Here is a 26,675-nt window from a genome sequence, read left to right on the forward strand (position 1 = left end):
TGTCAATTTTCACAACGTGACAACGTCTGGAAGTAGAAGCGATGAAGCAGCCACCATGGCATTGCAGATTATGGCATAAATTACTAATGTAGTTATTCCCGAGTAATAACCTTATATGTTTGTATCCACAGACAACTGACTTCTTCTTTCTCTCGTCTTTCGCCATCCAGCCCGACTCCAAAAAAAATCTTCACTGTACAAATTCAAAACAGCTGGTTACACTCAGGCACAATATAAATGCTTGCTCTTATTAATAGTTGTAGTTTTATTTTGTTGAACTATGTGTACATGTAAGAATATACTACTAATATCAGGAGACCAAGTTCTTCTCCTGGCTCCGCCTTCAACCACGCACAGTGATGGGAGAGGGGCGGGTGGAAAAACGGATTACTATCGCTGTACCATACCGACGTCGCAACCATTAACTGCCGTGTTCGCTGACTGACAAACATCTATTGTGAATTATTAACCTCGTTTGTGATTGGCTCAACCGCAACCATCAACAGCCCGCCTCTCAGTTTTCGTGTCTTCGGGCTTTTTTTCAAAGCGCGTCGTGTTGGCGGTGCATAACGTTAACGAGTCAGAACGATGGCGGCCGCAGAGAAATCCGAGCAAGAAAGCGAACCAGAGGAAGATGTGTACGAGGTGGAGAAGATAGTGGACATGAAGATTTCAGAGGTAAGAGAGCGGGATCCGTCGGCCGACGGTGACGGGGTGCCGTGTTCATTGAACATGGAGTCAGGTGGTGAAGTGAGGCCTGTGCCTGGGCTTTACTTCACCTGCCATGGGGACATATGGCAGAACACCGTTGGTTTAGTTTTGTTTTCTTATTATAGATCTAGTGTACCCACAGAATATATTTGCTAGCAAGAAACAGTAAAGCCGTCGGTATTTCTTAAATGTCAGGTCCCTAAAAGTCTAGAGAGGGATAAATATCAGAGGTGAAACATCATACTTTGTGTGATTTTAAATCTCTGAAAGGCAAGTCGTTATGCTTTTAAAAATTGCGTCCAATTTAATTGAGAAAACATTTTGTATCTGGTTAATAGGCTATAAATTTCGGGCAACGTTTTGCTTTCAAAATAAAACTATTGACCAATACACGAAAGAAATACTTAATGTGGGAGCTACAAGTTGGTCTTTCTTTACTTGACATATATTAAAGTTGGATTTTGCTCCTACTATAGAATAATGCATGAACCCTTTGAAACTTGGATTTATCACCATTATATCCACATTTTTCCTGAAAGCACCCCTCCTTACTTTTACCCCTCTATACCCACCTCAATTTCAATCTGCCACACCCTCGTTTGGTCAATCTCTTTTGCTCCCATCCAGCACCTTCAATGAGATTGTTTTCTCTTTGTATATATCATATGGCCATGTGGCTCTGTAGCAGTAGGCAAAATATAATGTCCACTGTTCTTGCGACTGAATGCTGTTACTGGCTTGGCCCCTTATATTTTTCTTTATAACATATAGTTGTAATCTAGATGTAAACTTGCGCTATGTTGTTAGGATTTGTAGATGATACAGAAATAGTGCTTGATGTTAAAGAGATAAGCCCATGATCAATAGGACAATTAATTCTAGAGAAGTATGCCGTTATGCAATTAAGAAGGGTAAGGGAATAATAAATGCTAGGGTATTGGGGTTTGGAGTAATAAATGCCCTTTGAACTATATTTCCAGAAATACTTAAAGATGGCAGTACAAATCAAATGAGATAAAAGACATAAAGAATTTGTTTATTCACTGAGGCATGGCGCTTAACAGCATATGTTATGATGCAGGTTATACAACACTAACTAGGTCTGATCTTGAGTATTTTATTTATTTATTGAGATAGGGCATAGAATAGGCTCTGCTGGCCCTTCAAACTGTACCGTCTGGCAATTCCTCACCTAATCGTGGGACAATTTACAGTGACCAATTAATCCACCAACTAGTACGTCTTTGGACTGTGGGAGGAAATTGGAGCATCTGCAGTAAACCTAAGCAGTCACGGGGAGAATGTACAAACTTCTTACAGGCTGTGGTGGGAATTGAACCTGGGTCGCTTGTACTGTAAAACACGCTAACCACGATGCCATTATGCTGTCCTACTGTAATACAATTCTGGTCATGATGATAGGAAATTTGTAATTGAGCTGCAACCGCTAGATAAACCTTAAGAATGTTCGCTCAATCTGCTGCTATACTCTCTACGTTCATGATTGGGTGACTAAGTGCAGCTCAAACAACCATTTATAAATTTGTAGATGTCAGATCTCAGATAGTGACAAGGAGGGGTACAGGAATGAGATAGAAGAAGCACAATGAATGTTTTTTAACAACGACCTCATTGTCAGTGAAGCATCTTCAAGGAATTGATACTGGATTTCAGCAAGGAGAAGCTGGGAGAACTCACACCAGTGTTCATTGTGGGGTCAGCGGTAGAAAGAGTGAGGAGGTACAAGAGCCTGAAAAATCCACACTCAATGATTTGGGGAACAGCTTCTTCCCTCTGCCATCGGATTTCATAATGGTTCATGAATACTACTTTGTTATTTCCTTTTGAGCTATTTATTTCTATAGTTTAGAAGTTGCACACTTATCCTGCTGCTGCAAAACAACAAATTTAATGATCTGTTGTGATGGATTCTCAATGTCGTTCAGCAATGAAAAAGCATAACTGTGGGGGTGGGTGGAGGGATAGGCTACTACTGAGTATTGCAATAGCTTTCTGTAGCAATTTAATTGACGTGCAACAATTGACAGGTCTAGCTGGGTCCTTCATATTTACTTAAAGATGATGGGGCAAAGGTAGTTGATGGATTTGAGGGGAGATTCAGGATTTATTCCATTTTTGAGTTGGCCGTCATCTGAACTTGGTACCTGAAGAGTTTTATTGGTTTAAAATTCCCAAACTTAAAATATACTTGGCTGCAGTTGAAGACCTGTGATCCGCAAGACGTAAACAACAGGAATTCTGCAGATGCTGGAAATTCAAGCAACATACATCAAAGTTGCTGGTGAACGCAGCAGGCCAAGCAGCATCTATAGGAAGAGGTGCAGTCGACGTTTCAGGCCGAGACCCTTCGTCAGGACTAAAGACGTATTGCTCAGAGGGGCAATTTAAGTTGGATAGCTTTCTTTTGATCAACATACATGATGGGCTGAGTGTCTGTTTTTAGTGGAAGAATTTTCGGTGATTTCCTCCAAACAGTATAACTTCATTCTTATCACCTCCATTACTTATTCTACAGTATGTGCTTTCTTGACTCTTCTCATACATCCTTCCTCCTTTTATGATTTTTCCTTTTTGTATGGTGTTTCTGGGTTCCTGTTCCTGTTCCTATTTTTTTAATCCTATGTCCTTTTGGGGAAGGGTGTGGGAACGTATGGAGATATGAGCCAAAAAGGTATTGAGGTGTTGGTCTTTTTTTAAAAAAAGAGCTTGGCACAGGCTTAAGGTAGATGAGTAGAGGGATTTGAGGTTGTCTAGACCAGGGGTTCCCAACGATTTTATGACATGGACCCTTACAATTAACTGAGGGGTCCATGGACCCCAGGTTGGGATACCCTGGTCTAAACCAATTTAAAATGCTTATCTATATTTTACACTATGCTGAAACCTAATACCAAAACTTAATTATGTTGTGCTGGTAGATAGTAACATGGCACAATAAGTTCCTTTGCAGTTTTTGTCTGTCATGAAATCTATGAAGATGAAGGTAACCAGAAAAAATGTATTCACTGACTAACCACAAAACTTAGGTGTTGCATTCATTAAGAAATATACAACAGTATCCTTGAGTACTTTGTTGAGCATTTTGTGTGTGTTTCCTTGTGTACAAATTTCTTTTTTAGTTCTTTCTACCCCTGAATTTTTTTTTATTTTTTATGGAATTTTTTGTGTTTTTCATTTGAGATTAGGGAATGATGAAAATATTATTTTGTTGGTTTTAAGTTAAACTTAAAAACTTAATGGAATTTGGCTTTTTTAAAAGTAGTATTTTGGGGACCATTGAGGAAAATTTTCTGCCTGTGATGCATATGACGACCCTTGCATTGCTCAATTTAAACCAGAATGTGATACATCTCACTTTTTTTTGTAAATATAACAGGTAACAGCTTGCCATCTTTGTGGTTGATCCAATCAGCATAAAGTGAATTTTTTTTGGTGGGGGGGAATCTCCAAGCAATAGTTTAAATGAAAGAATTCAGGAGAAAAACTGAATACAATTGTCTGTTTTCTAAACAATTGCAATAATGGGGCAGCACAGTTTGTTGTTGAAGCATTAAGATAAGAATTTTCATTTCTTTGAATGATCATTTTGAAAGCTGATTCCAGTTTTTTTGTAGTACATTAGCTCAATGATTTTTTTAATGTATCTAAGTTGTTTGATCACAATTACTGAGAAATTGTGGGTCCCATATCTTTTAAATTTTTTTATATCTTTCCTCTGGGTGTTCACTTCTTATTTAATGTAACAATTTTTCTATTAATGTTTGCTTATTCAAAACATTGCACTCTCTCATCTGTTTAAAAGAAAACAAACTTTAGTGCAAATCTAATTTGTGATATCTGCAGTTATATAAGTAAAAGTTCTTGCCAAATTTTATATTTTGATGCGAAAACTAAACAACTCTTCTTTTGAACTAAATTTTTTGAGAAATTATAAATTATACATGACCTATGATAGTAGAGGTCTCAACCCGCTTAAGCACTGCTTACCACAGTCAGAAACGTTTACTGCTATATTCCCTGCCATCTGGTTTGGTAAATCCTACCACCTGGCTGTGCTGATTTTGCCTGAATACAGATAGAAACTAAAAAGCGCAGCACTGATGGAGGACTACAAAGAACTAGACAGCTGAAGTGGAGGAGTAAATTCGGGATCACTTCAAGTCAATGGACTGGAGCATGTTCAAGGCTTTATCCCATACCTAAATGAATATGCCAGAGTTGTCCCTGACTTCGTAATGACCTGCATGGATAAGTGTGTGTCTCCAAACATTGAGTCTTACCCAACTAAAAGCCGTGCCTGAACCGGGAGGTCATAATCTGCTGAGAGCTAGATGGACTCAGGGCTGGTGACCCAGGGCAGGTATGACCTCCAGGACGCCATCATGAGTGCAAAGAGGTTTGTTTGGACAAATTGGAATCACAGATGGATGGTCACAGTGGTGGCAGGGCTTGCACAGTATAACCTTCAACAAGGTGAGATCAGGTAGCAACAATGGCAACAGCCCATTTCATAGATGAGTACAATGCCTTAATGCATAATTTGATAGGGAGACCAATAGCACATCCACATGAGCCCCATGACCCTGTAATTTCAGTCTCTGAGGCTGACGTTTGGGAATCCACGAAAAGCCTATCTGGCCGAGTTACTAAAGATCTGAGCAGACCTGACTGGAGTAGTTAGACACATTCAACTTCACTTCTGTGGTCTGGGGTTCCCACCTATTGCAAGAAGGCCTTTATTGTACTGACACTCAAAAAGAGCATGGTGATCTGTCTGATGACAACTGTCCAGTGGCATTAACTGTAATCAAGGATCAACTTTATTCACCATATACACTTACATGTATTAGGAATTTCCTGTGGTGTTTTGGTACAACATGCAACAAAAAATAAAGTACAATTATAAAGAATTACATAAGCCTCTAAGCAATACACACAAAATGCTGGTGGAACGTAGCAGGCCAGGCAGCATCTATAGGAAGAAGTACAGTTGACGTTTTGGGCTGAGACCCTTCGTCAGGACTGTACTTCTTCCTACAGATGCTGCCTGGCCTGCTGCATTCTACCAGCACTTTGTGTGTGTTGCTTGAATTTCCAGGATCTGCAGATTTTCTCGTGTTTACATAAACCTCTAACTTTAGTTTTTAAGTACAGATTTGGAATAAAATGTGTATGAATACATAAATACCAGCATGTATTTACGAAGTAAACAGCATTATAAAATGTGGTTTAAAGTGTATATGATGCAGTGTCTGAAGTAATAGTTAGAGGGGGGTGGGCACCTAATGGTTGATCAGATTAACTGCCTGGGGGAAGAAACATCTAAGATGGCATGAATTTTTTTGTTTTAATAACCCTATAGCACTTTCCAGAAGATAGCTTTTGGAAAAGGCAGTTTGCAGGTGGGTAGTGTCCACAATGATTTTCCTGTCCTGGACAAATGCAAGTTCTGCAGTGATGGTAGACAGCAGCCAGTTACCTTTTCTGCAGACCTGGCAGTGTGTTGTTTTCATTACAGTGGGTTCCAGTTAATTGGGCCATTGGTTAATTAGGATAGCTGTTTTATTTTGGCAACTCTTGAAGAACAAAAACTGAGAAAATTATAGAACACTATAGCACAGAAACAGGTCTTTCAGTCCTCTAGTCTGTGCTGACCTATTATTCTGTACAGTCCCTTTGACCTACACCAATCCCGTAGCTCTCCATAGCTGTCCCATCTATGTACCTCCCCAAATGTCTATTAAATGTTGAATTCGAACCAGCACCTATCACTAACACTGAGTGTGATCAACACTCTCACCATCCTCTGAGTGAAGGTGTTCTCCCTCATGCTTCCCTTAAACATTTCACCTTTCACCCTCAATCCACAAGATAGCTGGGATTCCCACTTAATGGGGGCAAGAGACTGTTGCTGAACAGTTTCTAACTAGTGTCATTTTCATGCACTAACATGGCTGTTAAATATCGCATCATGCTTAGAATGGCCAGTTTTGAGATGGCATAAGTTGTGAGTGTTTGTGTTCAAAAAGCAGTGATTTTTGTCACTAATAGTTGGTGAGAAATGAGCAGAAAGACAATTCAGATTTGTTTAGCTCACTGTGGTTCCAATCATTCAGGCTTGGAGATGCCAGAAATAGTTGGGAGTCACCATGAAACTACTTCACTACTTTAACAAGTTAGAAATTATGAAGAATTTGAAAGTATTGACAATGTTACAATGAAATTGAAGATTTGGAGAATGCAATTGTCCAAAGCATTGTGTAAATAAAGGCAGTCCGTTATCTGTAGTCGGTGTCTGCACTGATTTTGTTTACTTAAAATGAACAGAGCAAGTGAATAACTTTTAAGAACTAATATAGTTCTGTAGCACTGTAGAGGCAGTGTTCTAATTTATGTATTTTAAATTAAATACATAAATTATTACAGTTAAATGGTGGTTTGCCTTTTTTTAATATACCTTTTTAAACTATTTCCATGAATCTTCAGCTAACTGGACTAAAATATACTGATCCTGAAATGTCCCAGTTAACTAGAATCCACTGTACTGTGAGAGAATGCTGCACCAAACCAGACAGTGATGGCTGATGTGATGATGCTTTCTATGATGACAGTGTAGAATTGTCATGTTACGGGATGTTTTGAAGAAGGTGGAATTTTACCAGCTGCTGCAAGAAGTACATCCCCTGTTGAGCCTTTTTATTAACATAGGAGATGTGGCTGTCCCACGTGGGGTCCTGCAAAATAATGATGCCCAGAAATGTGAATGTTGAAATGGCGCTAACTGTAGAGATGTTGATGATGGATGAATGGAGGGGAGACTCATTTCTACTGAAATCAAAATGCATCTCCGTGGTTTTGATGTCCTTTAGATCGAAGTAGTTGTGATTGCAAGATTGCAACAGGACACTAGCTTGTTTACTTCCTGGTGGTACTTGAATTTGCTGCCTCTGTTGATTAGTTCAGTGAAAGTGATGTTATTTGCAAACTTTTAATCAGTTTAACTCGTGGATCACTAGAGACACAGTCATTGGGCTATAAAGAAAATAGAAGAGATTATTACAGTGCACTAGTGCTAACTGAGCGGGATGTGGAGATGTGCTTGCCTAGTCTCTCAAACTACCTGCTGTCACAGAGCAAGTTTATGATCCACTTGGTATGTTTAATTCAGGGAGTTTCTCTTCCAAAAGCTCAGGGATGATGGTATTGAAGGTTGAACTGAAATCCACAAAGAGAATCTTGGCATTTGTAACAGAGAAGTTGAGGTGCTGTAGTATGAGGTTCAGACTTGTATTAACTGCATCATCTTCAGATCTCTTGGCTCTGTAGGTGAATTGCAGTGGATCTAGAAAAATTTGTACTATGGATTCAAGAAATGACATGACCAACCTGGTCTTTACTCTGCTCCGCACCATCTGGTCAACTGAACCCATATGTCAGGTATTGTTCATCAACTACAACCCAATGTTCAACACAATCATCCCATCCAAACTCCTCATCAGACTTCAAGACTTGGGCCTCTTTACCTTCCTCTGCAATTGGGCATTTGACTTTCTCGTAGACAAACCTCAAAGAACTGGTAACATCTCCTTGCTGACCATTAGGTGCACCTCAAAGCTGCATGCTTAGCCTCCTGCTTTACTCCCTCTGTGCCCAAGTACAGCTTCAATGCCATTTTCAAATTCCCAACAATACTACTGTTGTAAGATTAATCACAGGCTGCTTTGAGCCAGTTTACTGGAGCAAGATGCATCACCAGACTGAGTGGTGTTGCAAAACAACCTCTCACTCATGTGAGCAAAACTAAAGAAGTGATTGTTGACTTTGGGAAGGGGAAGGAAGGGGATCATGCTCATGCTACAGTCTACATTGGGGGAGGGGGTAATCGGCGGTGGAGAGTGTCAGCAGCTTTGAATTCTTGGGCATTTGCATATCGGATTACCTTTCCTGGGCCCCAGCACTTGGATGCAATTATGAGGAAAATATACCAGCGTATTTATTTTCTTGTGAGATTAAGGAAGTTCGGTATGTTGTTAAACATTAACAAGTTTATACAAATGTAATGTTAAAAGTATCCTGACTGGTTGTAACATTGTCTGGTACAACAATTTGAATGCACTGGAATGTAAGAAGCTGCCGTGAGCTGCTTCAGGGAAAATGTTATTAAACTGGAAGGAATTCAGAAAAGATTTGTAAGCATGTTGCCAGGATTTTAAGCGCTGTTAGGTTGGACAGGCTATGGCTTTATTTCTTAATTATTTGACACTGAGAGGTAATTTTATAGAGGTATTTAAAATCTTGAGGGGTGTTGATAATGAGAATGCACTCGTTTTTTTTCCCTGAGATTGGGGAATCAGGAACTGGAAGGCATAGGTTTAAGATGAGAGAGGAAGGATTCAATAGGAACTTGAGGGACAACTTTTTCTTACACACACTGAGGGTGGTATCTATATGGAATGAACTCTGAGCTATTAGGCAGGAAGTTGGGAATGTAAGTTAGGAATAGATGTTCTCAGGGACATGTACACTGAAAATGTGGAAGTTGTTTGTGTAGCTCTTGCATGGGATTCTTGATTTGGTTTGTACCATTGAGGCAGGGAAAGTATGGTAGAGTGAAGGAGCCATGGTTGATGGGAGGTGGAACTTCTAGTTAAGAGAAAGAAGCGTACTTTAGGAAGCAAGGATCACACAGGGTTCTGGTAGCCAGAAACTAGCTTAAGAAGGGACTTGGGAGAGCTAGAAAGGGACGTGTGGAAACCTCAAGGCATTCTCCATGTATGTGAAGAACAGAAGTATAGCTAGTGTGAGAATAGAACTGATCAGGGATAAAAGTCGAAATAGGCCTGGAGTTGGAGGAGATAGATGACATACATAACGAATACTTTGCTTCAGTATCCACCAGTGAGAGGGACCTTGATGAATATGAGGGCAGTGTAGAACAGGCTAATTTTCTGAAACATGTTAAGTTGAAGGAAGAGGCAGTGTTGGAAGCTTTGAAAGCTATTAAGGTAAGTCCTCTGAGCCAGACAGGATTTATGCCAGCTTACTATGGGAAGTGAGGGAAGAGATTGCTGCATCATTGGCAATGATTTTTGTGTACTTACTGGCTACTAGAGTGGTACAAGAGGATTGGAGGACTGCAGAGTTAAAAGGGATAATCCTGGGAATTACAGAAAGTCAGGAGACATGGGATCCAAGGAAACTTGGCTGTGTGCTTTCAGAATTGGCTTGCCCACGTAAAACAGAGGGTGGTTGTAGATGGAGCATAATCTGCCTGGAGGTCCATGTCTAATGGTGTTCTGCAGGACTCTTGCTGTTTGTGAGTTTTATAAATATTTGGTGAGGAAAGGAAGAGTGTGTTAGTAAGTTTATAGATGACACAAAGGTTGGTGGTATTGTGGAACATCTACAAGGATGCAGAGCTGGGATAAGCATTGGTAGATGGAGTACAATCTGGAAAAGTTTGAAGTGATGTACTGTGGATGGCTGATCTTGTTGGTAGACAATGAAGTTAATTGCAGGATTTTTAGCATTGTGGACGAACAGAGGGATCTTGCGGGGGGGGGGGCCCAGAACAGATCCCCCGAAGTTGCTACACGTTAATAAGGTGGTTGAGAAGGCACATGGTGTGTTGGCTTTCATTAATTGAGTTCAAGAGCTGTGAGGTCATATTGCAGCTCGATAAAACCATTTGGACCACACTTGGAGTATTGTGTTCAGTTTCTGTCACTTCATTATAAAAAGGATGTGGAAGCATTAGAGTGCAGAGGAGATTTACCAGGATGCTTCCTGGATTAGAGAGGCATGTCTTAAGAGAAAAATTTTAGTGAGTTAGCACATTTCTCTTTGCAGTGAAGGAGATATTTAAGATGATAGGAGGCTTAGAGTTAACAGCCAGTTCCTCTCTCCCCCCCCCCCCACCACGTTCGAAATGCCTAATATGAGAGGATGTACTTCGTTCAAGTTTATTGTAATTCAGTCGTACACAGGTATACCACCAAACAAGGCAACATTCCTCTGGACAAAGATGCAAAACAACAGTACACATAACTCACACACAGCACAAAGGAATATTACCACAAATATTACCATGCATACAAGTTTAAAAAGTAAACAGTATAACACTACTGGTGCTTCCTACAGTATGAAACTAAACATCAGAATGGGGAAGAAATGTGATCTAAGTCAGGGGTCCCCAACCTTTTTTGCAACGCGGACTGCTTTATTATTGACAATATTCTTACGGACTGGCTGACCGGGCGGGGGGGGGTGGTGTAGGGTTGCCAACGGACAAGAGTAGCAGTCAAATACGTTGTGTTTACCCCGTGAAAGACTACAATGACCATGAAGCCTTGCGCGGGCACTAGTGTGCATGCGTGTACGTGCCGATGTTTTTCTACAAATCATTTTGGCAATTCTGTTCCGGGGTTGCGGGGCGGCGGGGGGGGGGTTAATCACTACCGGAATATAGGTGATAAGTGGCTAATTCACTCAATTTCGTTTATAAAAGGGTTTATCTAAGGAATTTAATATTAAACACAAAGCGCATATTTTCCTTGCATGAATACAATGATAAGTCAATTATCAGGGGAGGACAGGGGAGCTTGAAGTAAGTGTTGAACGAACTTCCTGCAGAAGTGGTAGAGGCAGGTTCGATATTATCATTTAACGAAAAATTGGATAGGTATATGGACAGGAAAGGAATGGAGGGTTATGGGCTGAGTACAGGTCGGTGGGACTAGGTGAGAGTAGCGTTCGGCATGGACTAGAAGGGCAGAGATGGCCTGTTTCCATGCTGTAATTGTTATATGGTTATATAAGTCACTTATAAGTCAATAGCACCATAACATTTTAAGTAACGTTTGGATATTAAACACACAGCACATATTTTCCCCATATGAACATATAAAATCATTGCAACACACCAATATCGCTGAATCAGTGGGAGCTCTGAGCTTGTTTCCCTGCAACAACGCGGTCCTATCGAAGGGTGACGGGAGACAGCGATACTCAAGGGGGTTCCTTATGTCCAGTCTATTCCGCAATTTGGTTTTGGTTGCATTCATTACAGAGATATGTTGGAAATGGAAACAATGTTTTCAGTGCTTTAGTGGCTATCTCAGGATATTTAGCCTTGACTTTGATCCAGACTGCTGGCAGAAATGTTATGTCAAACATACTTTTCAGTCCGCCGTCATTTGCAAGCTCGAGAAGTTGATCTCCTTCCCGTGCTGACATGGATGACACGCGGGTAATGACCTCGTGCGCGTTCAAGCTCAACAGTGGGCGCGACAGGGAATGAGGAAAGGTGCAGATGACTTGTATCGCCAAATCATATCCTTCCCTCACGTGGTTGGGGACCGCTGATCTAAGCGACTGACTGTGGAAAGATGGTTGGTGCCAGACAGGGTAGTTTGAGCATCTCAGAAACTGCTGCTCTCCTGGGATTTTCATACACAACAGTCTAAAGCTGACAGAGAATGGCATGAAAAACAAACAAAAAAATTCCAGTGTGTCAGTTCTGTCAGTGAAAATGCCTTGTTAATGGGAAAAGTCAGAGGAGGATGGCCAGACTGGTTCAAGCTGACAGGAAGGCAACAGTAAATCAAATTTCTTCCCCATTCTGGTGTTTTGGTCTGAATAACAACTGAACCTTTTGACTATGTCTGCATACTTTAATTCATTGAGTTGCTGCCACATGATTGTCTGATTAGATACTTGTATTAACAGAGAGGTGTGGCTATTGAGTATATAACCTCCACAAAGGGAAAACTGAAATCTTCAAGATCAAGCAACACACATCAAAGTTGCTAGTGAATGCAGCAGGCCAGGCAGCATCTCTAGGAAGGGGTACAGTCGACGTTTTGGGCCAAGACCCTTCGTCAGGACTAACTGAAAGAAGAGATGGTAAGAGATTTGAGAGGGGGAGGGGGAGATCTGAAATGATAGGAGAAGACAGGAGGGGGAGGGATGGAGCCAAGAGCTGGACAGGTGATTGGCAAAAGGGATATGGGAGGATCATGGGACAGGAGGCCCAGGGAGAAGGAAAGGGGGGAGGGGGGAAAATCCCAGAGGATGGGCAAGGGGTATAGTCAGAGGGAGAAAAAGGAGAGAGAGAGAAAGAATGTGTGTATATAAATAAATAACAGATGGGGTACGAGGGGGAGGTGGGGCATTAGCAGAAGTTAGAGAATGTTCATGCCATCAGGTTGGAGGCTACCCAGATGGAATATAAGGTGTTGTTCCTCCAACCTGAGTGTGGCTTCATCTTTACAGTAGAGGAGGCCATGGATAGACATATCAGAATGGGAATGGGATTTGGAATTAAAATGTGTGGCCACTGGGAGATCCTGCTTTCTCTGGCAGACAGAGCGTAGGTGTTTAGCAAAACGATCTCCCAGTCTGCATCAGGTCTTGCCAATATATAGAAGGCCACATCGGGAGCACTGGACACAGTATATCATACCAGCCGACTCACAGGTGAAGTGTCGTCTCACCTGGAAGGACTGTCTGGGGCCCTGAATGGTGGTAAGGGAGGAAGTGTAAGGGCATGTGTAGCACTTGTTCCGCTTACAAGGATAAGTGCCAGGAGGGTGATCAGTGGGGAGGGATGGGGGGGGAACGAATGGACAAGGGAGTCGCGTAGGGAGCGTTCCCTGCTGAAAGCAGAGAGAGGTGGGGAGGGAAAGAGTGCTTGGTGGTGGGATCCCGTTGGAGGTGGCAGAAGTTATGGAGAATAATATGTTGGACCCGGAGGCTGGTGGGGTGGTAGGTGAGGACCAGGGTAACCCTATTCCTAGTGGGGTGACGGGAGGATGGATTGAGAGCAGATGTGCTTGAAATGGGGGAGATGCGTCTGAGAGCAGAGTTGATGGTGGAGGAACGGAAGCCCCTTTCTTTTTTTAAAAAAAAAGGGGGACATCTCCCTCGTCCTGGAATGATAAGCCTCATCCTGAGAGCAGATGCGGCGGAGACGGAGGAATTGCGAGAAGGGGATGGCATTTTTGCAAGAGACAGGATGAGAAGAAGAATAGTCAAGATAGCTGTGACAGTCAGTAGGCTTATAGTAGACATCAGTGGATAAGCTGTCTCCAGAGATAGAGACAGAAAGATCTAGAAAGGGGAGGGAGGTGTCGGAAATGGACCAGGTAAACTTGAGGGCAGGGTGAAAGTGGGAGGCAAAGTTAGTGAAGTCAACGAGCTCAGCATGCGTGTAGGAAGCAGCGCCAATGCAGTCGTCGATGTAGTGAAGGAAAAGTGGGGGACAGATACCAGAATAGGTTTGGAACATAGATTGTTCCACAAAGCCAACAAAAGAGACAAGCGTAGCTAGGACCCATATGGGTGCCCATAGCTACACTTTTAGTTTAAAGATCAAGATCAAGTCAACTTGCAGTGACCCAGTCATTCTTGAGGGAAGTCCATTTGAGGAGGTGAATCTTCACCTACCTGGGTAGTGTCATAGACAGAGCAGCACCAATGAAGATCAGCAAGGCTAAAGCAGCCTGAGTTATAAGGAGATACTGGATAGATTGGGGTATAGGAGGCTGAGAGATGATCTTCTGGAGGTATATAAAATCATGAAGGGCATTGGTAAGGTGAGTAGATGCAAACAGGAGGAATTCTGCAGATGCTGGAAATTCAAGCAACACACATCAAAGTTGCTGGTGAACGCAGCAGGTCAGGCAGCATCTAGGAAGAGGTACAGTCGACGTTTCAGGCCGGGACCCTTAGTCAGGACTAACTGAAGGAAGAGCTAGTAAGAGATTTGAAAAAAATCTCTTACTACTGAGTAGATGGCCCAGTTTTGAGAGGGGAAGTATTTAAAAGAAACCTGAGGGGTAACATGCTGGATGATTGGTATATGGAACAAGCTGTCAAAGAAAGTTATGGAGGTGGATACTATCACTTTTAAAATGCATTTAGACAGATACATGAATAGGAAAAGTTTAAAAGAATATGGGCCAAATATAGGCAAATAGGACTAACTTGAGTAGAAAATCTGGTCAAGTGCTGAGGGACTGTGCACCTTAGTTAACAGAGGTTCTAACAGACATCTTTAACATCTCTCTGGAACAGTGCACTGTTCCCACAGGCTTCAAGGCAGCCATCATCATCTCAGTACCCAAGAGAGTGACATTAATCTGCTTTAATAACCAACATCCAGTGGCAATGAATTCAACAATAATTATGTGCTTTAAGCGACTGTTTAGGGATTGCATCAAATCCCATCTTCCTGCTACACTAGACCCTTACTGGTTCACTTACTGCTCAATTCGGTCCTCTGATGATGCCATGGCCTCTGCACTCTAATTCGTCCTGTCGCACCTGGAAAATGGTACCTTGTATGCCAGGGTGCTGTTTATTGACTTCAGCTCAGCATTTAATCTGATCATCCCTCAAAAGCTGGTGGGTAGATGGTTAACATTTGGTGTAAACATCTCTCTCTTATAACTGGATCTTAGACTTCTTGACGGAAAGGCCACAGTCAGTCAGTTGGCAGAAACATCTCTAGCTCCATCACGCTAAGAACTGTCACTATCAGGACTGCATGCTCAGCCTGCTGCTGTTCACACTGATGCATGACTGTATTGCTAGATCTAGTGCATACCAATCATCAGATTCGCTGTTGACACAACAGTGGTTGGCTTCATTGGCAACAATGATGAGATGGTGTACAGAGAGGAAGTTGAGCGGTTGGTAGAATGGTGCGAGCACAATAACTTGAGTCTCAATGAGGACAAAACCAAAGAGATAACTGTGGATTTTAGGAATGTGCAAGCTTGTACACTCCACACTGCACATAAATGGCTCTTCAATAGGGAGAGTTAGGAGCAGTGTTTCTGGAAGCGCATGTAATAGACAATATCACCAGGTTCCTCTAAACCACCTCTTTGGTCAAGAAAGCACAGCAACGTCTACACTTCCCGAGGAAATTGAATTTTTTATCAATTTTTACAGGAGCACTCTCAAGAGTGTCCTGACTAGCTACATCACCATTTGGTATAGGAATGTGAAGCAATGGTAGCTTAGCAGTTAGTCTGACGCTTTTACAGCTTGGGCATCGGAGTTCAGAGTTCAATTTCGATGTCACCTGTAAGGATTTTGTATCAACTCAGAATCTGGTTCATTATCACTGGCATGTGACGTGAGATTTGTTAACTTAGCAGCAGTTCAACGCAATACATAATATAGAAGAGAAATAAATATAATAATAAGTAGATCAATTACAGTATATGTATATTGAATAGATTAAAAAATGTGCAAAAAATAGAAATACTGTATATTAAAAAAAAGTGAGGTAGTGTCCAAGGGTTCAATATCCATTTAGGAATCGGATGGCAAAGGGGAAGAAGCTGTTCCTGAATCGCTGAGTGTGTGCCTTCAGGGTTCTGTACCTCCTACCTGATGGTAACAGTGAGAAAAAGACATGCCCTGGGTGCTGGAGGTCCTTAATAATGGACGCTGCCTTTCTGAGACACTGCTCCCTGAAGATTTCCTGGGTACTTTGTACTGTCATGTGACCGGCAACAATGAACATAGAATTGAGTCAGGTTTTGTAAAAAAAATCAAACATTTATTAAACTCTGCTCAATATAAAAAAAAACAAACGAAAATCTTAACCAGAAGTTAACTGCTATGCGGCCATTTAACAAACTGCCACTCAGTACTAGTTCTTAAAGCGGTAAATTCAAACATGGTTCTCAGAATGGTAAATTTGAAAGTCCAAGAGATTGATACAGTCAATTAGGAGAGACTTTCCTGAAGTAAAGAATTCCTCGAAGACACAACGTCACGCCAGTCCCAGCTGGATCCTGCCTTGTCCACAGGATTCATGATGATGGAAATAAAAGGGTTTAAAGGCACTGACCTTTCCGTCTAGGTACTAGATCCTGCACAGCCTTTTCTGCCACTTCTAGCAGAGGCTAACCGTGCAGATCACTCTTTCTTGAACGAATTCAATAATGGTCGATCGTTTCAACCATGTAATGACTCCTTCAGGTTCCTGTCTTCACTCTCCAATGCTACTGAAAATATACATCAACAAACTTAGCAGCGATTGATTAAACTGCGTCATAAAGCAAATACGCTGCAGAGCAGAGTATCTGGCTAACGTTCTAACTGAAAACTAACTGCGTCACCCCAGGGGTCTACACTTATATACCTGGTGAGAACAGGTCATCATGTGACCTCACATCGGCTGGAAAATTACATCATGTAACCTCCAAGACCATTACATCTCCTCGTAAGATAGTCACAAGATATCCATGAGGTATGTAACAGTAGGCTAGTGCCCAAGGATGGAGCTGACCAGATTTAAAACCCTCTGCAGCTTCTTTTGGTCCTGTGCAGTAGCGCCCGCCCCCCCCCCATACCAGACAGTGATGCAGCCTGTCAGAATACTCTGAAGAATTGGGGATTTAAAAAAAAAAATCAGTTTGAACCTATGTAACCTCTGGCTAAAAGAATAATTGGGACTGAATAGGAATTTTTGAACTGAAGTAAACTTTGTCATCAGCAGTTAGCTAAGGCAGGCTTGTCACCAGTTCTCCTCGGCTTGCAGAGAGACATTGAGAGTTTGATAACATTGTACATTGTATCCTCGTTTGAGTAGGGGAAGGAGAACTCGCTGATAAGGACAGGAATGAACATCCATCTGTAATTAATTCAGGGCCTAGCAATGGGAATAACTGATAAGGACTGGACAGCACATCCATCTGTAATTAAGCCTTGATCAAGCAGACTCTCTTATCTGTAACTAAGTTTTGCACCAACAGACGTGGTGGGCATACCAGTTCAAATAACATCTTGCAACAGTAATGTATGGGGCTTACTAGGTATAAATATATGGCTGTAACCTGAGGGAACGGGCCCACTTGTCGGATGGTGGTAGTACTTGCATGCCTTCCCTCTGACAACTGGGTCTCAAGCTCCTGCAGGAGGGTGCGCAATAAACTGTTGTAACTATAAGAAGCTGGTCTCCCGAGTTTTATTCAGATTCGACTTTTAGACTGCTTTCCATGGTGCATCTGTAGAAGTTTTTAAGTGTATTTGTTGACATGCCAAATCTCTTCAAACTCCTATTGAAGTATAACTGCTGTCTTGCCTTCTTTATAACTACACCGATATGTTGGGACCAGGTAAGATCCTCAGAGATCTTGACACCCAGGAACTTGAAACTGCTCACTTTCTCTACTTCTGATCCCTCTATGAGGATTGGTATGTGTTCCTTTGTCTCACCCTTCCTGAAGTCCACAATCAGCTCTTTCATCTTACTGATGTTGAGTGCCAGGTTGTTGCTGCGACACTATTCCACTAGTTGGCATATCTCACTCCTGTACGCCCCCTCATCATCACCTGAGATTCTTCCAACAACCTGTGAACTTGTGGGTTTCTTCCAGGTTCTCAGGATTCCTCCCTCAGTTCAAAGGCTTAACGGTTACTAGGTAATTGGTCATTGTAAATTGATCGGTGATTTGACTAGGGTTAAATCAGTGGGTATTGGCGACAAAGCTCAAAGAGCTGGAAGGATCTATTCTATGCCTCATCCCTAAATGAAATAAATAAGGGATTGCAAGGACTGCTGAGGGGAGCATCGGGGTCTCCCTTCTCACCAGAGATATTTATCAAGTGCGCTGCATACACAGAACCTTGAGCATTGTTGATGGTCTCTCCCATCCATCCAACAATCTCTTTGACTCCCTACCATCAGGAAGGAGGTTCCAGAGTGTTAGGATGGGAAATAACTTCTACTCCCTGGCCATGAGACTACTGAACTCCCTGCCACCATCAGGTGTCATCACGTCTGAAGTGCTAGTAGTGTTATAAGGTTTAATTTTTAACTTGTGTTGTAAATCTGCCTTATTAATAATTGTAATATTACTTAGAGTGCATTATGCTATATGTAGTGTGTGCATCTTGGTCTGGAAGAATGTTTTGTTTGGCTGTACATGTGTACAGTTGAATGACAGTAAACTGAACTTGAATACATCTTGTATCTGACAGTAGCAGAGATATTTAAATCATCTTTAGCGACAGGAGAGGTACCAGAGAATTGGAAGATAGCCAATGTTGTTCTAATGCTTTTTTTAAAAAAAAGGCTCTGAACATAAACTGGGAAATTATAGGTCAGTCAGTCTGACAGCAGTTGCAGGAAGATTATTGGAAGGTATTCTAAGGTACCGGATATGCAATTTGGATAGAAATGGACTGATTAAGGATCGTCAGCATGGCTTTGTGTGTGGGTGGTTGTGTCTAACCAATCTTAGAGAGTTTTTTGAGGAAGTTACCAGGAAAGTAGATGAAGGTAAGGCAATAAGTAGGTCCACTTGGACCTCAACGAGGCATTTGACAAGGTCCTGCATGGGAGGTTAATCGAAAAGGTTATTTCACTTGGCATTCAAGATGAAGTAGTAAATTGGATTAGACACTGGCTTTGTGGGAGAAGCCAGAGAACGGTAGTAGATGGTTGCCTCTCTGACTGGAGGCCTGTGACTAGTGGTGTGTTACAGGGATTGGTGCTGGGTCGTTTATTGTTTGTCATGTATAACAATGATTTGGATGATAGTATGGTCAACTGGATCAACAAATTTGCAGATGGTACCAAGATTGGAGTGCAGTGGATAGCGAGGAAGGCTGTGGTGGCTTGCAGAGGGATCTGCATCAGCTGGAAAAAATGGACTGAAAAATGGCAGATGGAATGTAATGTGAGGTATTGCACTTTGGAAGGACCAACCAGAGTAGGGCACTGAGGAGTGTGGTAGAACAAAGGGATCTGGGAATATAGGTTCATAATTTGTTGAAAGTGGCGTTACAGGTAGATGGGGTCATAAAGAAAGCTTTTAGCACATTGGTCTTCATAGATCAAAGTATTGAGTACTGGAGATGGGATGTTATGTTGAAGTTGTATAAGACATTGGTGAGGCTGGATTTGGAGTATTGTGTGCAGTTTTGGTCATCAGGAAAGATGTAAACAAGATTGAAAGAGTACAGAGAAAATTTACAAGGATTTTGCTGGGTCTGGGCTTTAGGTTTAGGACTGTATTCCTTTGAGTGTAGAAGATTGAGAGGATATTTAATAGAGGTGTATAAAATTGAGGGGTATAGACAGGGTTAATGTAGGCAGGCTTTTTCCTCTGAGACACGAGGAAATCTGCAGATGCTGGAATTTCAAGCAACACACATAAAAATTGCTGGTGAATGCAGCAGGCCAGGCAGCATCTCTAGGAAGAGGTACAGTCGACGTTTTGGGCCAAGACCCTTCATCAGGACTAACTGAAAGAAGAGATAGTAAGAGATTTGAGAGGGGGAGGGGGAGATCTGAAATGATAGGAGAAGACAGGAGGGGGAGGGATGGAGCCAAGAGCTGGACAGTTGATTGGCAAAAGGGATATGAGAGGATCATGGGACAGGAGGCCCAGGGAGAAAGAAAAGTGGGGGGGGGGGGAAATCAGAGGATAGGCAAGGGTTGGGTGGGACTACAACCAGAGGTTAGGGGTTAAGGGTGAAAGGTGAAAAGTTTTAAGGGGAACATGTATTGTCTGCATGGTTTAGACAGATCCTGTGTAAAAATGATTTAATTATAATACCAGGGTCAAGTTTTCTACAGAGTTCACTGGAAAGGCTACAGTTCTGAAGATGATACTTGGGAGCCAGAGGCTCATTTGGAGGACTGCACAGAAGTGCTTCAAGTTTTCAAACGGAAAGCAGCAGAAAAATCACCTGCAAGAGACAATCAGGTGAGATTTTGCATGGTTGCATTACATGTTATGTGGATTTATGACATTAAAACAAACAGTTGGCTTTCTTCAATTTCTTCTGATCCCATCAGCAGAAGATGATTCTTTTATCAGCAGTTTCTAATATACTATCATTAAAAATAGCTGTGGTATGTTTAACTTAGAACGTACAAACTCTTTACCGGCAGCGGTGGGAACTGAACCTGGGTCACTGGTACTGTAAAGTGTTGTGCTAGCCACTACGCTACTGTTCCACGCCAGTGTGTTGGGTATTATTTACTTATGGTCTTGCCCTACTTGGTCTCTGGTAAGCTGTGATTCTGTTAGTATTATCCTTGTTTCTAGAAACTCGTAGGTTCATGATCTAACCTTGTTTGTTTGTTACTTTTTTTAAGCATAAAACTCCAAACCAGTTATGTTATACCTGGATTTTTGGGCTAATCCAGCATGATTGAAACAGATTTTTGATTGCTTTGTAGTTGTCTATGTGCAGATTGACTGTTAATTTCTCTCAATTGATGGTTCTTAACCATTTTGAATGAATAAAATATTTCACTGTGCGTCCCTTCCCCAACACCAATAAGTGCCTGATATTATGAGCTCCCCTTTTAATGAACTGGCTGTCATTGGTCCCAAGTCTGGTGCAGCTACAGGTTGAGTGTACCTTGTTTTTGAACTTGTGAACTTTCAAAATATCTCAGTTGAGGAACAGGGGATCTCTTTCTGTTAAGCTTCATATCTGGCACGTGATCTGTCGTCATCCTTCATCATTTCCACCAGCTGCAATAGGATCCTAGTTGTAGCTACATCTTTCCTACTTATGGCCAGAACTTGCTCACCCATTTTAGACTTCCACAGGGGTCACTCTTTCTCATTCCCGTGTTTGCTCATCCCTCTCCACTGACTCATCCCTGAGCTCTACTTTGTCTTTGCAACACCGTTCCCTACACCTCTACCCTCACTACCTTCCGGGGACCTAAATAACCTTTCCAGGTGAGGCAAAAACACTAGTGTGTGCCTTCTCAAACCTCATCTACTGCTTTTGGTCTCCTGATGTATTCTTGACTACATTGGCGAAAGCATGCATAGGCTGGAGGAACTCAGCAGACCAAGACTCTCGGTCTGAAACATCGACTGCCTGGCCTGCTGAGTTCCTCCAGCGTTTTGTATGTGTTGCTTGGATTTCCAGCATCTGCAGATCTTCTGTTGTTTATAATAGGCTAATAAAATAGTTTGCAAAGTGCCTGTGCTCTCTCCACAGTGCACATCATGAGATCATGGTTGTGTGCCATTTTAACTGCCCTTCCCTTTCCCCAAAGTCTATCTGTCCTTTGCCTTGTCTACTACCAGGATGAGGCCAAACACAAACAAAAATGATATCTCATTCTGCATGGGAAGTCTACAATCTAATAATAAGAATACTGAATTTTCCAGTTTAAAATAACCCTTACCCTCAATGTTCCCCCATCACCATTGTCTTCTCCCTTTTGCATTTGCCCTTCATCTTTCTGTTAATAGTTCTCGTTATTATCTTCGCAAACAACAGGAATTCTGCAGATGCTGGATATTCAAGCAACACACAACAAAGTTGCTGGTGAACGCAGCAGGCCAGGCAGCATCTCGAGGAAGAGGTACAGTCGACGTTTCAGGCTGAGACCCTTCATCAGGACTAACTGAAGGAAGAGTTAGTAAGAGATTTGAAAGGGGGAGGGGGAGATACAAAATGATAGGAGAAGACAGGAGGGGGAGGGATGGAGCCAAGAGCTAGACAGGTGATTGGCAAAGGGGATATGAGAGGATCATGGGACAGGAGGTACGGGGAGAAAGACAGGGGGGAGGCGGGACCCAGAGGATGGGCAAGGGATATAGTCAGAGAGACAGAGGGAGAAAAAGGAGAGAGAGAGAGGAAGAATGTGTGTATAAAAATAAATAACGGATGGGGTACGAGGGGGAGGTGGGGCATTAGCGGAAGTTAGAGAAGTCAATGTTCATGCCATCAGGTTGGAGGCTACCCAGACGGAATATACGGTGTTGTTCCTCCAACCTGAGTGTGGCTTCATCTTTACAGTGATGGAGGCTGTGGATAGACATGTCAGAATGGGAATGGAATGTGGAATTAAAATGTGTGGCCACTGGGAGATCCTGCTTTCTCTGGCGGACAGAGCGTAGGTGTTCAGCAAAGCGGTCTCCCAGTCTGCGTCAGGTCTCGCCAATATATAGAAGGCCACATCGGGAGCACCAGACGCAGTATATCACCCCAGCCGACTCACAGGTGAAGTGTCGCCTCACCTGGAAGGACTGTTTGGGGCCCTGAATGGTGGTAAGGGAGGAAGTATAAGGGCATGTGTAGACACTATAAGCCTACTGACTCTCACAGCTATCTGTACTATTCCTCTTCTCACCCTGTCTCTTGCAAAAATGCCATCCGCTTCTCGCAATTCCTCCGTCTCCGCCGCATCTGCTCTCAGGATGAGGCTTTTCATTCCAGGACGAGGGAGATGTCCTCCTTTTTTAAAGGAAGGGGCTTCCCTTCCTCCACTATCAACTCTGCTCTCAAACGCATCTCCCCCATTTCACGTACATCTGCTCTCACTCCATCCTCCCCTCACCCCACTAGGAATAGGGTTCCCCTGGTCCTCACCTACCACCTCACCAGCCTCAGGGTCCAACATATTATTCTCCGTAACTTCCGCCACCTCCAACGGGATCCCACCACTAAGCACATCTTTCCCTCCCCCCCCCCTGCTTTCTGCAGGGATCGCTCCCTACGTGACTCCCTTGTCCATTCGTCCCCCCAGCCCTCCCCACTGATCTCCCTCCTGGCACTTATCCTTGTAAGCGGAACAAGTGCTACACATGCCCTTACACTTCCTCCCTTACGACCATTCAGGGCCCCAGACAGTCCTTCCAGGTGAGGCGACACTTCACCTGCGAGTCGGCTGGGGTGATATACTGCGTCCGGTGCTCCCGGTGTGGCCTTCTATATATTGGCAAGACCCGACGCAGACTGGGAGACGGCTTTGCTGAACACCTACACTCTGTCCGCCAGAGAAAGCAGGATCTCCCAGTGGCCACACATTTTAATTCCAAATCCCATTCCCATTCTGACATGTCTATCCACGGCCTCCTCTACTGTAAAGATGAAGCCACACTCAGGTTGGAGGAACAACACCTTATATTCCGTCTGGGTAGCCTCCAACCTGATGGCATGAACATTGACTTCTCTAACTTCTGCTAATGCCCCACCTCCCCCTCGTACCCCATCCGTTATTTATTTATATACACACATTCTTCCTCTCTCTCTCCTTTTTCTCCCTCTGTCCCACTGACTATACCCCTTGCCCATCCTCTGGGTTCCTCCCCCCCCCCCCCGTCTTTCTCCCCGGACCTCCTGTCCCATGATCCTCTCATATCCCCTTTGCCAATCACCTGTCCAGCTCTTGGCTCCATCCCTCCCCCTCCTGTCTTCTCCTATCATTTCGTATCTCCCCCTCCCCCTCCCACTTTCAAATCTCTTACTAACTCTTCCTTCAGTTAGTCCTGACGAAGGGTCTTGGCCTGAAATGTCGACTGTACCTCTTCCTAGAGATGCTGCCTGGCCTGCTGCGTTCACCAGCAACTTTGATGTGTGGTGCTCATTATTATCTTCCGTATTTTGTTTAGGCTCAACACTTGTAGAATTTGTGTCCGTGCTTATCACCCTGCAATCTCTACTTCCCTAGCCCTTACATACTGTTCGGGTCAAATTTGACCCGTTTTGACATTTGACAGCAGTAAAAATACCCTAAATGCCATTTTTTTTAAAGCTGAAATTTTTCCATTTTTGCACATTTTGGGTCACTTTAGGAAAAGTCAAAAAATCTGTCTGTTTTTTTTTCCTTGTCTGCTTTCACACTGCTATCTGCTGTCCCATCACTCTCCTCTCCATTCTCAATCCTGATGCAGCATCTCATTCTGAAACATTGACAGTTCTTTCCCCCCTCCTCAGCAGATGTTGCTTGACTTGCTGAGTTTTATCAGCAGTTTTTAAGTCCATTTATTCAACTAAAAAAAATAGATTTTATGAAGAATTAAACTTTAATAATTTTTGAATTAATTGGAAGTGGTTACATGTTTTAAGTGTTTATAATTTGCCTGTCAGGCTGCAATATTTATCTCTGATCTCACAAACCAGTTACATTTTTATGGTGAATCCTTAATTTATCTAAAACAAATTTTGAGAAGTTAAATTGTCAGTCCAATTGTGTATAATGAAATCTCTTGATAAATTTCAGATTCTAAACTCAAGACCCACTAAATACTGACATTTAAAGGAAGGACGATAAATAACAAATCAATTGAATAGTAATATAAAGGAAATTGGAATGAAAGAAATTTCACTTATTAAGATCAAATTTTTAGCTGGAATGCTTAAAGAACTTTGACGCTTTTAACAAAACTATTTTGTTTTTATCATGTGCTCTTTCTGCCTGTTTTTATTATTTCAGAAGCTCACATTGGACAAAGATATTTTTGAAGATGAATCTACCGATGATTATGACACAGCAAAAGAAATCTCTTCACCAAAGACCAAAAAGAAAAAGAAGAGGTCTAAAACTGAATTGGACGTAAAACAGGACAGTCCCAAAATGGGGAAAAAATTCAGATTTAGCAGATCAAGTAGTGGTGATCTAGGAGACACCTCGGTGGAAAATTTGAAAGATCTCTCAGATGATGATAAAGTGAAGAAAAGAAATTCAGGTGATTTGAAGAAACAGAAGAAAAAACACAGTGAGGCAAACAATTTTTTACTGGAACCAGCCCCACAACATGACTTCTTATTAGAAACACCATTAACCCATGATAAATGCAAAGATCAGGAAAAATTGGATTCTGTGAATACAATCTTAGAAGAATTGAAGGAGCAGGACCTGCCAGACACTCCTATAGTATCTAACAGATCTTTAGAAAGTTCAGAAGAAGATGACTTTGAACTTAATTTAAAGAGAAAAAAGAAGAAAATGGACAAAGTGACTAATACCAAGCAAGAAATAAAGTTACCAAAACAGAATAAAAATCAGAATAAAGATTATCTGGAAAAGAAAAATATACAGAAAAAGAATAGCAGTCATGCCCAGAAAAACAAAAGTCATGAGAAACGTAAAGAAAATTTATCATCTTTAAAATCGGGAGGAACTGAAATTAAGGTTCCGAAATTTCAGCAAGAATCCAAAAGCAGAAAGTCAATAGAAGGGGAAAACAGTACCACACCTAAATCTGATTCTGTGAAACTGGTTAAAAAATTGAGTAAAGTACAAAATGTGATTGATACTTCACGCTCTGGGACTGAGAAGGTAATTCATGGTTCTGAATCAAATGTAACAACTTCAGGACAGCCACCCATGTTCACTGAGCCTAGTCTGTTTGACAAATTACGACTGGATTGTGATGTTAATAGAGAAAATGTGAAGACTGATAAATCAAACTGCTTAGCAGTAAATACTGAGAAGCTGGAAATAGTTAAAACAACAACCCAGGTAAGATTTATACTGTTAAGTTTTATAAGTTGGATGTTTTATGAGCGAAAATAAACTGAAGTTGCGCATTCACTTTCCAACATAGTGACTCCTATAGGTTTTGAATTGTGAGCTCTGTATTTCAAAATGCACAAATATTTGAATGTGGGATGGTCCACAGATTCACATATGGCCTTGTGTGCGGAGTTAGGTGTTACTGCAGCTATATTTTTGTCTTCCAGTATTAAATGTACTTGAGGATGTTTTAAGCTGTATCAATTCTGTGTATATTAAATGTTTAAATAAAAACTGCAACAAATGTTCTCTGTCGTAGACAGTAACATGGTATTCAAATTGGCATGACTCTATAGAGTAAATGCAATCAGTCTGAGGTGTCATTGCTCACTTTCATTGAGGTTTATATTTTGAGTATTTAAAAAAATTTGTATTTGGTTCAAATATTGGTTGCTGTCTTCCATTTCATGTTGGTAAACTAACATAACAGCCTAAATTTATCTTCCTGCTCTAGAGCAGTCTGCAACAAAGGGAACACACTGCGGAGTGAAGAATGAACAATAAATATGGATAGGAATGTAAAATTTTTAGGTGTAGTAGATAGTCATTGAGCAATACAGGATGGATAAAGGCCCCTTAGCCCAACCATTTCACACTACAGTACCCATCTAGCTCGCCCCAGTTTCTTATGTTCAGC

At 42.0% G+C, this 26,675-nt stretch overlaps 1 protein-coding gene across 1 annotated transcript in view; it reads left to right on the top strand.

The window, feature by feature from the left end:
• Positions 1-367: 367 nt before the first annotated feature.
• mphosph8 (M-phase phosphoprotein 8) overlaps positions 368-26,675 on the top strand; it is a 70,826-nt gene continuing 44,518 nt past the window's right edge. The window contains exons 1-3 of the mRNA XM_063054157.1: positions 368-678; positions 20,322-20,468; positions 24,956-25,984. Coding sequence (XP_062910227.1) covers positions 589-678; positions 20,322-20,468; positions 24,956-25,984 — 1,266 coding nt within the window. The 5' untranslated portion in view covers positions 368-588. The remainder of the gene's footprint in view (positions 679-20,321; positions 20,469-24,955; positions 25,985-26,675) is intronic.

This window comes from Mobula hypostoma, chromosome 7 (assembly GCF_963921235.1).
Source record: "Mobula hypostoma chromosome 7, sMobHyp1.1, whole genome shotgun sequence".
Taxonomy (NCBI): Eukaryota; Metazoa; Chordata; class Chondrichthyes; order Myliobatiformes; family Myliobatidae; genus Mobula; species Mobula hypostoma.